The sequence below is a fragment of the Microtus oregoni genome, unplaced genomic scaffold (assembly GCF_018167655.1).
Source record: "Microtus oregoni isolate MIOR12 unplaced genomic scaffold, Mior012 000021F_ref0000039, whole genome shotgun sequence".
Lineage (NCBI taxonomy): Eukaryota > Metazoa > Chordata > Mammalia > Rodentia > Cricetidae > Microtus > Microtus oregoni.
The window spans coordinates 30109111-30124363 of record NW_024543080.1 but is presented as its reverse complement, the minus strand read 5'-3'; the positions used below and the strand labels follow the sequence as shown (position 1 = coordinate 30124363).

The 15253-nt window shown below is 47.6% G+C and overlaps 1 protein-coding gene across 5 annotated transcripts in view; it reads left to right on the top strand.

Moving 5' to 3' along the window:
* Nucleotides 1-15253, top strand: part of Tbc1d1 (TBC1 domain family member 1) — a 180018-nt gene that overhangs the window by 111703 nt on the left and 53062 nt on the right. For 3 of the 5 annotated variants that reach the window (XM_041671268.1, XM_041671272.1, XM_041671271.1), the window contains 5 exons: nucleotides 780-866; nucleotides 1652-1932; nucleotides 4034-4192; nucleotides 4706-4825; nucleotides 5810-5949. In XM_041671268.1, the coding sequence (XP_041527202.1) occupies nucleotides 780-866; nucleotides 1652-1932; nucleotides 4034-4192; nucleotides 4706-4825; nucleotides 5810-5949 (787 nt within the window). The remainder of the gene's footprint in view (nucleotides 1-779; nucleotides 867-1651; nucleotides 1933-4033; nucleotides 4193-4705; nucleotides 4826-5809; nucleotides 5950-15253) is intronic. The other 2 variants (XM_041671269.1, XM_041671270.1) reach the window with 2 other exon arrangements.

The window sequence follows — 15253 nt, the reverse complement described above, 5'->3', positions numbered from 1 at the left end:
CTGAGCATTGCCTGGGAGTTCCTTAGGAAGGCCCAAATACACCGAGCATCGCCTGGGAGTTCCTTAGGAAGGTCCAAGTATACCGAGCATCGCCTGGGAGTTCCTTAGGAAGGTCCAAGTATACCAAGCATCGCCTGGGAGTTCCTTAGGAAGGTTCAGATGCAGTGAGCATCACCTGGGAGTTCATCAGGAAAGCATTCTCCTATCCCATGTGTGTGAACATCCTTATGTTACATCTAACAAATCAAAACAGGACATTTTTAGAGCTTGCACTATTTCATTAGAGTTCTTCAAAATGGTAGGGCAATATTCCCTCTGAAATATTAATCAGTCAGAGATGACTTTGTCCAATGGTATAACTGAGAATTTCACAATGCTCCTTAAGATAATTCAAAACAGTGCAGTTACAAAAACAAGGCTGGAAGGACTTGCCTCTGAGAGTTCCCACAGGGATGCAGGTTGATTGAGTGACATGCAGGTGGCCGGTTATGACCACCTGTGACTCAAGAAAGAGCTTTCTATGGAGTACTTTGGGGAGCATCAGAGGAATTATTCCTTCTTCCTGTTGGTGATCTGCAGCAAATGACTTATTCTTGGGCCTTTATAGATCATTGAGGTTGGTATGATCCTTTAAACGATAGCAGAAGCGTGATGGTCTTAACACATGAGTAAGCTCTGCGGTTTATGAGGGAGTTGAGTTTTCTGAGCTTACTTAACGAGGCCAGGCTGCCCCGGCTGATGCTTTGGGGCTGTATCTCAAGTGTCTTTTCTTTCTGTAGGGTAATAAAGCCAGAGGCCTGCAGGACCACTCTGCCAGCGTGGATCTGGACAGCTCCACTTCTAGTACTCTGAGTAACACCAGCAAAGTAAGCATATTCTCCTTGAGTGGTACCCCAAGATCCAGCCAGCAGCCTGCCCATCCTCTTACCTACACAGCTCTGTAGAAAGGACAAAAAACCCCACATCCCTCCAGTTGTAAAACGTTTAATGTTTCCAGGCCTCTCTGCGCAAGTGGAGGGCTCATGTGATTTTTTTTATCATAACATAAAAGTTTTAAATAAAAAGGCAAATAACTATTCCCATAAACAAAGAATCAAGATCGTAACTTTAGTCAAATGAGATCTAATTTATAACAACAAATGAGTTTCTTATCCAAAGTAGATTTTTGCAATAATGAAAATAAATAAATTTGAGAGAGCTTCAAAGGTGGGAGGGAGGGTTATGAACTCAGGGAATTGAGTCATAAATCCCTGAGCCTGTCCTGTTGCTGACCCTTGACTGTGAGTACACACAGTCATTATGGTTAAGCAAGCAGCCAAACCTTGCCCCTGTGGTCTGTCACCGAGCACAGGTATAACAAGTTGGCTTCACAGTCCTCAGTGGTGACCCACCTGGTGTGTCTCCTTGCTTTCCTGTCTTGTTCTAGAGGCATTTACACATGCCTGAACCTGGTTTGTTTAACCCTGTGACTACCATGAGGTAAACTGGAGAGGATTGGTGTTCAGGAGACAGCCCCCACTCCCTTTACCTCCCCGCCCCGTCATTGTCAGCATGCTCTGGTGCAAGAATGAGGGGGTCTGAACTCCAGCTCCTCACCAGAGGATCACTTTCAATTTCCCTGTGGTATGTCTCATCTGTTGTCTGTTGTCAGGAACTGTCCGTGGGTGACAAGGAGGCCTTGCCCGTCTCTGAGAGCTCCTTCAAGCTCCTTGGCTCCTCAGATGACCTATCCAGTGACTCAGAAGGCCACATTGCAGAAGAGTCTGCTCTGCTGTCACCTCAGCAGTCATTCAGAAGGAGAGCCAACACCCTGAGTCATTTCCCTGTAGAGAGCCTGGCGCCTCCAGAACCTGCTCAGAACTCTCCAGGGGTCTCTCAGAGAAAGCTCATGAGGTATCACTCTGTGAGCACAGAGACGCCTCATGAACGCAAGTAAGATTTGCTTAAAGCGTCACGTGTATTGTGTATCCTGAGCTTTCTGTGCTGAAGAGCAACCAGGTCAGGTTTGACCCTTGACATCAAAAGATAAAATTGGAAGTAGTGTTGCTGGGCAGTGGTGGCACATGCCGTTAATGTCAGCACTTGGGAGGCAGAGGCAGGTGTATCTCTTATGAGTTTGATGTCAGTCTGGTCTACAGAGCGAATTCCAGGACAGCCAGGGCTACACAGTCTCAACAAGACAAAAACAAACTTGAAGTAGTGTCGTGTCCTTCCCAGCTCCTCAGGAAGTGTAGAGGGTAGGCAAGCATTGCTAGCAAGCAGATAAACATGAGCAGAAATGGTCCTTACATGTATCATTAGTCCTTAACGCTGAGATGCTGACTTTGGAACTTGTCTGCTGCCTTGGGAAAGGCGGCACACGGGTATGAGTGGAGGAATTTCCCCGTTTGGATACCTAGATCTGGGCTGTGGGATGGGAACACAGTGTCCACAGGCAGAGTGGGAGGGATGGGCTGTGGGTGCCCATGATGATGCCCAGAAGCCTGGACGCTGGCCCTGGCTGTCGTGATCTAGTGTGACCTAGGTGTGATCTGTCGAATGACTCTGTACGACAGATCAGAGTTTGATGCCTTTTGAAGTCTGTGGGCATTCAGGATGCACTCCTTGCCTTAGGGTTGTTATTGCAGTGACAAAACACCAGGACCAAAGGCAAGTTGGGGTGGAAAGGGTTTATTTGGCTTATACTTCCACATCATAGTCCATCACTGAAGGAAAGTTGGGCAGGAATTCACACAGTAGGAACCTCGAGACAGGAGCTAATGCAGAAGCCATGGAGGGGTGTGGCTTACTGGCTTGTTCCTCATGGCTCAGCCTGCTTTCTTATAGAACCCAGAACCCTCTGCCCAGTGATGACACCACCCACAATGGACTGGGCCCTCCCCCATCAGTCACTAACTAAAACGCCCTATATGCTTGCCTACAGCCCAGTCTTATGAAGGCGTTTTCTCAGTTTAGGCTCCTTGCTTTCTTATGTCTCCAGCTTGTGTCAAGTTGACATAAAACTAGCCAGCCCTGCTTTTAAGGATTGGGCTCAAATAAACAGTTGAACTTTTCCAGCCATAGAGAAGCACAGTTAGTGTGGTGGCAGATGCTTTCCCCGTACTTTGCTGGGTCTGTTAGTGACCAACCCCAAGCACCAGAGTCTGTAACAAGGCCCCAAAGTATCCTTTAAGATAAGTTTAAAATTGGGGCTATACCCGTGTATGCTGGCTGCCTCTCTTTGGCTGGTGACAGTAGAATTTGGGGACATATGACTTTATAAGACATGTGACTTATGCCAGGTATTTGAGTCAGTGCCATGGTTGGTGTTTGTTATAGGTTGAGGGAAATGTGACATGTCACATACAGAGCTGTCAGCTTCGCTCTCCTGAGCCGCTCACTGGGAATCATGGGTTCTTTGGTGTTCGGCTGGGTGACTGAGGGCAGGAGGAAGACATCCCCCCAGGAGATGTTTAACAATCTGCGGGTTCTGAGACATGTGTGGCTCAGCTGTAGCCCAGCAGGTGCCCTGGTTTCCAGCACACTGGGAGCAGCATCTTTCCCACCTGCAAAGCCCCCATTCTCTGCCAGTCCCCAGCTGGGAGGACCAGTGCTGCCACTGCTCCTTTCTCTCCAGAACTTTGTCGTGGCCAGTCATGGCCCAGCCGTGAAAGGGATGGGGAAATGCCTGCCTTTTGCATAGCGACTTTGCTTTTCCTCTTGTGAACTTTCCTCCTCAGTCGATAGGAGACAGGACTTTGAAATTCAGGACAAGATGTCCTAAAGGGAAATGTGGGTTCTAAATTTTGGGTTATTTTCTTTTGCTTTACTTCTAGAATTCTTTTCTGTCTGTTCCCAGCAATGGAAACAGGGTAGAAAGTGTTATCGGAAGAATAGACAGTGTTGGTCTGTGAGAGTGGGGAGGAGTGAAGGGAGGCCCTACTGCCAGTTCCTGTAGATCTCAGCAAGGCCGCGTTTTCTCCCCTTCTGCCGTCCTCCCCTTTGCAGTTTGCCCCTGTCCTCTCTAACCCTACTTTCTGTGATTGCTGTCTAGTGTGGACCATCTTCCTGGGGGTGAGGCGGAGTGCTGCTCAGGGCAGCCTTCAGCTCCTCCTCCGCCTCGTCTTAACCCCTCTGCCTCCTCACCAAACTTTTTTAAGTACCTAAAACACAATTCCAGTGGAGAACAAAGTGGGAATGCTGTGCCCAAAAGGTGAGCACACTCGCATGGCCAGTGTTGTCTGTCTGCCCTGGAGTTCACACTGACTCAGCCCAGCTGGCCGCATGGGGGCTGTCCTTTCTGGAAGCCCTAGTCACCGCTTTTGGTTTTATTTGACTTACTATTTTCATCTGTCATTTGAATACATAATTTTATTCTTGGCTTTATTTTTTTAAGCTACTGTGAAAAGTGTCAATGGTGAACTGTCTTCACCCTTAACTCGCACCTCACTTCGCCTTATGGGAATGCACACATGCATGTGCACAGGCTAACAGCTGTGTTTGTATGCAACTGGAATTAGTATCACGTCTTGCCATTTGGAGGATAGGCTTACTTTTTTTTCCTAATTCATGAAAATGAAAGTCACTTTCATTCACAGAGTATTTTAATTGTCTTACCTGGTTTACTTAGCATTACAGTGAAAAGGTTTCCTTTTTAGGCTTAGAGTTTTTACTTTGTGTGTTTATATTTCTTCATCCTAAACTCTTTTTTTAACCAAACTCTTAGCGTCTCCTACCGTAATGCTCTGCGGAAAAAACTCCACTCCTCCTCCTCTGTGCCAAATTTTCTAAAATTTCTGGCTCCTGTAGATGAAAATCACACCTGTGACTTTATGAACACAAACAGGTAGGGCTCGATTTAAACCATCAGCTCTGGCGTTCTGAGTGCTGAGTTTCTGTGTGATAAATGTGGGTAGTTCACTGACCTTTGGCCATTTGGAGCATGAGAGCTAAGTCTGGTGCGTCATCTTTCCTATGCTGTTTCCCCTCACAAGCCTCATTTTTAAAGCAAGAAGGCAGCTTGCTCTCCAGCTTTGCATAGGATTGGTTTGTTGACGTTGTTGTCCTCCGAAGAATAAGGAGTCCTTCGCCATCTGCAGGGCAGTAGCCTGTGCCTGTCCTCCAGAAGCCAGCCAGCCCATCTGCCAAAGGTGGTGATGGCTTCACTGGGGTGCAAACTGAGTGTAAATTGCAAGAGCCTGCCCAGATTGTTTTGTAAATGGAAAGAAAATTAGTGAGATGATGTTTATATATCAACAGTTATACTTTGTTTATAGTTTTAAAGCTAAAGGTTTTAAAGTAGGCAGCGTCACCAGTGATTTTTATCCTCAATTCTTTGATGATTCTAATTAGACTACACCTGATTTTCTGTTTTGGTGTACACACACGGCAGAGTCATCTTGTGTGTTTGTGCATGCACGCATGGGGGTTGCATGTGTGTTTGTATGTGGAGGGGTGTGATTTGTGACAATCATGGAGATTTTGGCTGGTGCTGAGAAAAATAAACCTACCTGTTAACTAAGATGGATACTGGGTACTGGTGATAGTGCCCAGCTGGGATTTTTTTTCTCTTTTGAAGTAGCACCCAAAAAGGCACAAATTGGAGGCTACTATTTGTGGCACTTACTCCTTAGAATGTCTCTTACGAGATCAGTGGTATAGGGGTGCGATCTTGTTCTTTCTGCACAGTGTCCTTTAAGAATACTGACCCACTCTGACTTTGATTTAGCTTCTGTGGTTCTCAAGTTATCTACTTTGGAAAGATAAAGTTAGCTGATAATAAGCACTGAGTCTCCCAACCACTCATGAGTCAGTCATGTCGCCATTTTAGGGACATTGAATCCAAAACAAACCACCTGGGTGACACAGATGGGACCCCTGTGAAGACCCGGCGCCATTCATGGAGACAGCAGATATTCCTTCGAGTGGCCACTCCACAGAAGACGTGTGATTCCCCGAGCAGATATGAAGGTAAGGCCATCCCTGAGGAGTTCCTCAGCGTCACAGAGGGCCTCAGTTGCCCTGGCTGGAGTGTCAGAGGTAGTCTCAGATGAAATTAGGGATCCACCTGCTTCTGCTTCCCAAGAGCTGGGATTCAAGGTAGGTGCTACCACTCCTGGCAGCTGTGTAAACTTTGTATGAGAAAGAAAATCATTGAAATACTGGTAGCAAACAAGCCTGGTGGTTCCTTGTACAGACTCAGCTGCTTGCATGACTGTCCCATCTGCATTTAGATTCCAGCTATCTAATCCTGAGCTGACCAGAGGGTACCTTACTACTACCTTAAGTAGAACAGCAAGCTAGGGATGTCCGTACTCACACCTTTCACTGCTTAGAAAGAGGCTCCCAGCACAAACTGGTAGTCATTTAAAAGTATGGTGCTTGCTCTCAATAATGGTCCTACTTGTGAGAGCAGTGGTGTGGTCTGTAAAATAGAAATTCCCATTTTTATGTCTGAGCCAAAACCTGAAGAAAAGGGTATTAGTGACTGTGGACAAAATACATAAATAGAAGGGGAAATACGAAGTGAACAGAGAGGTAGTGATGAAGAGGTTAGCCTGGACAAACACCGTCTCTAACCGTACTAGCCCAGTATGCCAGTTCCTGTGTCCAAGCCCTGTGAACTAAGTCTCATGTACTGAATTTTATATTAGAGACCTAGCTGAAGAAAGGAAGTTGAACTGTACTTACAGTCTCACTGTCTAATAAGATTAGGGAAACATCTTCAAATATGTCTGTCATCCACCCATGCTGGATAGAACCCAGGCCCTTGCACAAGCCAGGCAGGTATTCGAGCTATACCCCCGTGTGCCCTCTGCCCCACCCGAGCTCAGCAGTGACTACTGGAGTTTTGTGGGACTGACAAGTTTAACTTAACAAAGTCCGAGAGGGCTAGCTCTACCTTTGTGCCTACAAAGGGGCTGGTCCCTACGTCTAAGATGCTAGGTCAAATGCACAGCCCTCACCACATGGAAGCAGAGCCGCAAGACAAATAGGAAACCATCAGGTTTTACCCAACTGTGGTGAGACAGGTGTTTCCACAACGAAACAACCATAGATCATTAAATGAGATGTGATAAGCTGCTTGGTGGCTTAAATATAGAGTCCAGGGCACCATGATGCTCCCATATCGTGGTGCCCCCCCCCCCTGAAACCCAGGAGAGCATGCTCTCTCCTCTTGTGCCATGGGTTCTCTGGGTGGAGGATTTGCAGCACTGAGCGTGTGAAAGGACCATACTTGGTAAAGTATTCACTCCAGCCAGGGTGGTATCATGAGAGTGCCAGTAAATCAGGGCAACGCTCTGGTAACTTGCATCCCAAGGCATGGCTGAAGGCAGGCACACACTGGCTCATCTGATTAGAGGAGAGATGCCCGACCTTAGAATTAGCCTCTCGTTTGCAGAGCCTCACTGTTGGCCCTACCATAGACAAGAGGATGGTGATGCTCTTGTCCCTGGGCAAAATTATACACACACCTGTCCATTAAGTGGCTTTGTCCAGTCGTGAATCAGAACAGTATCTGACCAGCTTTAATGAGATTGGGGTCCTTGGACGGTCCTGTTGAAAGACGGATTGTGATGAGTGGTTCCAGCTACATCCCAAGTGCCTCCATTTCTGAAAGGTTGTCGCCCTGATGCTGATGTGAACAGCATATTTTAAGCAGTAAGGGTTTAGAGTAAGCTGCCACAATGTGTATGATCCGGGTCTTCCAGACCTAGCTAGTCTCTCTGTGGGACTGATCTGGGCTTCTGCTTGGGACTCAGGAGTTCCCAAGGTCCCAGAGCCTCCAATAGTGACTTTCTTGTTTTCTTTGTAATGTCAGGAATTGAACACAGGGCCTCGTGCCTGCTGGGCAAGTGCTGCCCTCCTGAGCCTTTTACTAGAAGCCGTGTGTGTGTGTGTGTGTGTGTGTGTGTGTGTGTGTGTGTGTGTGTAGTGCTGCTGCTGGGCCTGGGAACACAGCCGCCTGCCATCGCCCCTGCACAGGTAGCCTGGCCCACCCCGTGGATTGCTCAAGGACCCAGTGTCTACAGAGCTTTTGTTTTCTTTGCCAGGGGCTCTCACCTACTTGTCAGGCCTGCACGGGATGCTGGAAATCGGCTTTTCCCTAGATCCGCGGTGGCTCATGTGCTCCAGTTTCTTTCTTCAGCACACCATACAAAAGAGAACTCTTTGCCATTAAGGAATAATTTTTAGGCAGTGCTCCACTTGGAACGGGAGAGAATCTTTTTGTTCTGTCTGTGCCAGGGAACAGCTTTCGTCTTGGTCTAGTTCTTTTCATCTGAGCATTTCATAGCACAGTGTGCATTTCACCAACAATGGATGCCTTCAGACTTTGACATGTCTTGAAAAAGGGAAGGAAACTCATTCTGGCACAAATAAGAATGATTTATTGACTGGAAACCCATTGTGTGAGTATATAGTCCAGGGAAGCCAAAGTTGAAAGGGTTTTTGTCTTGTGAGTACAGCTGGGTCAGCCTGCCCCACTTCCAGCGCGAAGAACTCTAGGTTAGATAACACATGAACTGAGATGCAAGCAGTTGGAGCCAACTAAAGCATGTAAGTGATCTTTAGTGTGACTTCTGTGTTCCTGTAGAAAAGGTAGGACACGTTTTGTGACGGATTTGTTTTCAGGAATTTGTGTACCTTGGGGAGATTTTAATGAGTGACAGGAGAGGATTAACGTGAGCACCATATTCACATCTATATAATCACTACCTCTTGGTTAAGCATTCTTGCCTTTCATTGAGTACCGCAGCCATCTGGGAACTCAGTTGTTGAAACTGGGTCCCCAGGAGCGTAGACGGTCCTTAAACTGTGTAGCACTCTAGATCCTCCCTCCACTTCTGAGTGCTAGGAGTCCACTGATGTGCCACATGCCTGTTTTCTGGTGGTGGTGGTGGTGGTGGTGGTTGTGGGTGGAACCTTGTCATTTTTGTTCTTGTTTTATTCTAATGTAGTGCTGGGGGTTGGACTAAGGGCTGCATGCATGCAAGGCATGGACTCTACCAGCTGAGCCAGATCCCTAGTCTTCCTGGAAGATTATAGGTACCCAAGCTAGTACTGGATTTGTTTTGGAAGCTTCTGATGATTCTGATTGCTGCTGCATTGAGACCAGGCAACCTCAGGGGTGACTGGAGTCGCTGTCACCACTTGGTGGCAGTATTTCTCCCTTGTCTTGATGGCTCTAGGCCCCTATCCCGCCAAAAGAACTTGCTTCCTTCCCCAGCATGTTTTGTTTGTGAGTTGTTGAGATAGTTATAGTTCCTGTTCGCTTTCAACTTACTTGAACATGGAGTTGTGACGTCAAGTTTCTCTCTTTCTAAAGGCTTTTGTTACAAGGGCGAAACAAGGAAGAAGCTGATTGTGTCCAGTTGACAGATGTGATTTTTTTTTTAATTACTTTATTTTGAGATGGGTTTTGTTCTCTAGGACTTAGATATGGGAGCCACTGCCTTAGCCTCCCGATACTGGGGTTGCAGGCATATGCTACCCTGACAAGGTGGTTTTTGTTTACTGTCCTTAAACTTTGCTTTTCTGTGGTGAGTGAAGACCAGGTTTTGAGATGATGTCTTTTAGGCCACTGATCTGATTGTGTGTGTGTGTGTGTGTGTGTGTGTGTGTGTGTGTGTATTGGCATGTCTCTTCAGAAGTCAGCAGCCACGGAGGCTGACTTTGGCTGGCTGCTCGTGTCCTGTCACCACTGAACTGCTAAGCCAGCACTGTCAGCTTTTCCTGTTGTGCCTCTAGAATTTAAGCAGCTAGTCCTTCTACTATTTATGGGGTGATTGAAAACATTGTTACCCTGACAACTTCTGCTTGGTTGCAAGACTCATGGAGTAGAGCTGAGGGTCGTGTACTGCAGCATAGGAGCTGAATGGCCTGTCAGGTGACTGTCACTTGACCGCAGCACCCAGCTACCCAGCGGCAGGGAGTTCTTTCATAGGGTAAAGTAACTGCTCCAAGGCTGCTGGTGTGCCCCCAGGATAAAGTCCAAAACAGAAGGTTTTGATTTGAACTCTGTGTGGCTAAGGCCGGCCTTGAACTCCCAATCCTGTGAGTACTGGGACAACAGATGTGTTTTTCCATATCTAGCTTATGATTTACCATTAAATTTAATCTGTAGGTTCCAGTGGCTGTTGAAGTATTTAAAACAAGGCAGTGGCAAGTCTAAAATGTTTTCAAGGGGATAAAACTTGTGGACTTGTGCAGACATGAACAGGAAGGCTGTGGTGAGAGTGAGGCCAGCAGGGTGCAAGGAGGCTCCCGGCCCTGGACTTAGAGTTCCCCCATAGTGAATGTCTCCTGACTTCTGTCCTGCACCAGCCTGCTGGCCTCCTGGTCCTTGCCCAAACTGGCATCCTCAACTGTGGGCCTTACAGCCTCCTTGGGTACTGGGATGACCCTACAGGGGAGGGGAGAATGAGTTCTGGGAAGGGATGTCCCGCGCTACCGTCTCGCCAGCAAGAACGACGCGGCACATTCAGGATCCTTCTGCAGAAAAGCTTTATGCATCTTGAGAGGGAGAGCATAAGCTTACGGAGCGAAGACCTCAAGGGTCAAAAACCCGGCCCTTATATGGCTTAACAGTCCTCGCCTCGGACGTGTCAAACTCTGACTGGCTGCAGCCTGTCAAACCCTATGACGCCACGGGAGAGGTAGAGAGCAAGGGATGGAAAGTTACTATGTGCATGCGCACTGGCTTGACAAGGTAAACTGTCATTTACCATGCACATGCGCACTGGCTTGATTACAGTGGTGGTGCTGATGGTCAGCGTCGTCTTGCAATGGAGTATGTGGGAACGGCTCCCCACAAAGGGATTTATTTTTCTTTGGAAGAAACAGCTCACTTCTACTTAAGAAGTAGCTTTTGGGGGGGAAACAGTTCGTGTACTGTACAAATCACTCCTTTAAAGCGTACGGTTCAATGTTGCTGTTGTTAGAGAGATCTGTTCACAGCATTGTGCAGCCATCACCACAACGCAATTTTCAAAATCTTACATCACTAGAAAAAAATTGTAACCATCCCTTCACATCCCATCCCTTGCTGATAGCCGATCACTAATCCTGTTCTGTAGATAGGCGTATCCTGGACACTTCCTGTGAATGCATCTACAGAATAGGTGGCCCTCTGCTGGCTCCTCCCATTTCTCTTATGTTCCCTAAGTCTCCGGTGTTGTCACATCTGTCAGGCCTCATCCTTTTGATGGAGACCAATGCCCCAACCTGCAGGCATGTTACGTTCTGCGTGACACTTCCCAGTCAGTAGACATGTCTGTTGTTTCCACTTCTTGGCTGTTAGGAACCGTAATGTTTGGAGCATTGTTGGGAAAAGGGGTTTTGTGGATGACTGTTAAGAAAGGGATGCAACGTCCACGCTGCTACGTGTACTACCGTCCTGTAGCGCCTGTACTACGCGTACTACGGTACTATGCCTGTAGCATACCGCCTGAACTACTGGAGATTGAAACACACAAACACAGAGACAGACAGTGACATGGGTCATCCTCGAATCCCCCGAGAATGCACACTTTATTGTGTTCCAAGGCAGCTTATATAGTGCCTTCCCTGACCAGTGGCCACACCCTAACTCTCAGCTGCAAGCCACCAGAAACCTCTCCCCTGCCACCAGGAACTCCTGAGGATCTCATGCTTAGAGCAGCTGCAAGCCTAACAAGTTGTTTACAAAAAATTCAGGGTCTGGGGGCCCACAGCTTCCAACAAAGGGAATTAGGACTAGGGGTATAATATGCTGGTAGAGGTTTACCTGAAATCTACAAGGCCTTGGCTCTGAGCCCAGCCCTGAAGGGTGAGTTGGCATGGAACTCCCTTCCCAGGTATGCCCCTGTACCTCCGACCCACTGGGCTGGTTATACCCAGTGGGATAGAGGGAGCAGGGGTCTTGGCACCTAAGTCTTCCCTGCAGACTGTCTTTGCTTTCGCTTCAGCTTTTGCATCCTGGTCCTGCCTTCAAGAGCTCATGGGAAACCCAGTATCCAAGGGGCCTCCCTCAGGGCTCCACAGTTTGCCTTTGCCCCTGGGAGCCAGACAGAGGGTCACAGGTTGGGGCATTTGCTAGGTGCCACTTTTCCTTAAGCTATCCTCAATCGTAGCACAACCCAGAATGCTTTGGGGACTTGTGGAAACAGGCTGCTGGGCATCACCATAAAGTTCCTGGTTCTGGAGATCAATTATTTGGAGAGGCACCCTCATGGTCCCAGTCACTTACAGGAAAGGGCTCATCATCTTCTGATCTAAATTTGGCCCCCGAAAGTTCAGAGTAATAAGTAAGAGGGACATCAGAATGCAAAGCAGAACTGTAGCCTGTAGCAGACTGGAGTGCTGCACACTGTTTTCTTTGCATGAAACTCTCTGACCCCTACCAGCAGCTGTAGTGCCTCTCCTCCATGTGTCTTAAGCATCTAGTGTCTCTGCATTTATACACACAGAAGTCCTGGTGTCGCTACTCATTTAGGGATGGTGGACAGAATGAATAACAGACCCATGGCTCCCTCTGCTCTGATTAGCTCCCTCTGCAGCTAAGTTCCAGTCAGTTCTAATTAGCATTAAATCCACTCTCTAGTTGCACAGATGACCTGTTCCCAGTTTTAGGAAGAAATTGCCAAGAGTTTTGTCTGGTCTGAGCACTTCAGCTAGTCCTTGTGCAGAGAGAGGCTGTGCCATAGTAAATGAGCATGCCTCCGGTTGGAAGTTTGTGGCCTTACCTGATGACTTACTAATGAAGCATACATTTTAGACTCCCAGGAACCCCAAAGCTCTGGGAGGTTTAAGATTTGCCTAGTCGGATGGTTTTTGTCCTTTACATTTAAAGGAAGGAACATTTGTCCCCTGGGGATGGTGATGCTGTATGTACCCCTTGTATGTGGGCTGGCAGCTCCAAGGTTACAGCTCTCGACACATTCAGCAAGCTCTTGCTTTTGAGAAAATCTTGAGACAAAGCCAGCAGATGCATTATGCTGTTTCTAATCGGACTTGTCCAAGTAAATTTGTTTTAGTGCTTTCATACAAATGAAAATATTTTCAGCCTAAGTCCTAAAAGATTTTAAACATTGTTTACTAAAACAGAAACACTATCGTTATGGTCTTGCATAATTCTGGATGTAATTGGTAGTGGCAAATGACAAATTTTATAATTGAGAGAACTGAATTTTCTACAGAATGCTGAGGACTGTGGTTCATTTCTTATAGGGGCACTTTAGCTGGAGAGCTTTGGGTAAAGGACATTTTGGTAGGTTCTGTTATCTGGGATGAACAGCCACATCTAGTCTCAGACGGTTTTACTGTTTTCCCTCAGTCCCCATTCTGGGGTTGTATATTGGCCTGAGTTTAGGGGTGTGGTTGGGTATATAGAACCATTTGACTTCCTCAGCCCTGTGAGGTTTCAATGGGGCCTTAGGTTGGAACCCCCTCTGTCTTAGGGTTTCTATTGCTATGGAAAGACACCATGACTACAGCAACTCCTAGAAAGGAAAGCGTTTAATTGAGGTGGTGACCTGCAGTTTCTTCATGCTGGCTGCATCTTGATCAGAAGGCAACAGGAAGTGAACTGTGACACTGGGTGGTATCTGGAGCATAGGAAGCCTCAAAGCCCACCCCCACAGTGACACACTTCCTCCAACAAGGCCACACCTACTCCAGCAAAGCCACACCTCCTAATAGTGCCACTTCCTTTGGAGGCCATTTTCTTTTAAACCTTCCATGGGACTTAGATTGGAAGGTGGGGATGGGGGGTAGCTTTCCTCTTGTCACAAAGTTTTGTTCAGATTGATGTTTGCAAAGAAAGAAAGGTTGGAGCTCGCCATTCTTCTCTGAAGCAGCGTGCACCACTGAGGTAGTCTCTGCAACTCTTCCTAACTGCAGTCTCAGTCCCACCTGGTGTCTGTCCCCCTGTCCAGAAGCCACACACACTTAGCCCATATGTTCTTTCAGCACACAACCAGGTCACTGAATGCCCTTATGCTGCGGGGGAGGGGAGTTCCTCACTTCCTGATGCTCAATTGTCTTTGTCCTTCTCTTCTCTCATTCCCAGCCATCAAAACTGAGATGGTTTAGAGATTGTGTCTGAGCAAATGCACACTGATGTGACCACAGCAGGACTCATTTGTCTGCCGTAACAAGTATGACCAGCAGGAGCAAAGCTCCTTATGTTGACCCTGTGACGTTACCAGTGCAACCCTGTGACCTTCCCAGTGCGCCCTGACCTTGTCTCGGGCTTACCCTTTCAATGCCTCTTGTGCCTCTTTCATCCATTTTCCCTCCATCTCCAAGTCTTGTGAACAAAGAAGGCAGTATCGAGAAGGAAAGTTGTGAGCCTAATCACAAGCCTTCATTCATATCCAGAGAGAAGAATTCTCCCACAAATGCAGTGACAGGGAAGCACTTCTGCCTAGTCTAGTATTTGGGGAGTGATGGCGGGGTAGGGCTGGAGGCCTGCAGTTGTGCCTTTGTGGGGGTGAGGTAGGGCTGGAGGCCTGTAGTTGTGCCTGTGTGGAGGTCTATTGCTTCCTGTTGTGCTGTGTGTTCAGGCAGCCATATTTTACATGGATCTTTTCTCTGAACATCAAGAGCCTCCTGCTTATGTTCTCCCCTTTATGGGTAGTCTATGCTGCAACACTGGGAGAGTTCCCCGCATCCTTCCAGGCCATCTCAGTACCGATATTTCTCCCCTTTCCTCTTGTGACCTAGCTGGTCTCTCCATTCCCATTGCTCCTAACTGACTTCTGGTGTCCCTATGGCTGTGCCTATTTCTTACATCTCGTCATTTGTGGTAACTTCCACACCAGCAACCGTGGCCACATCCAGCCTTTCAAATGTAAGAGTAAACCAGCCACACTTGAAAGCAACAAAAAGTTAGCTCCTCATGCTGGCCTTACTTTAGGTGCTCAGGGGCCACGTGTGAACTCACACAGTACTCAAGGGCACAGCTTTAGAATACTCCCTGCCCCGACCCCAGAGTGAAGCTGTTAGCTTTCCCTTCGCACTGCCTGCCACTCAGAACCCAGATGCTTGTTGCAGAGCCCGAGTTTGCTGTATGTTCTCTCCTCACTGACATGGCAATCTAGGGGCAGAGTCAAGATTTCCCACACTTCTCCCCACAGTAAGTGATGGGTATCAAATACTGCACTTTCAAGGAATCCTGACAGCAGGCAAGATGCTGAGAGTCATCTGTTCAAATTCCTAACAGACAGAGACAGCAGAGGCTTGTGGGAACAGGACCCATTGAAGGTCACGCAGGCCTTTCAGAGGTAGATTC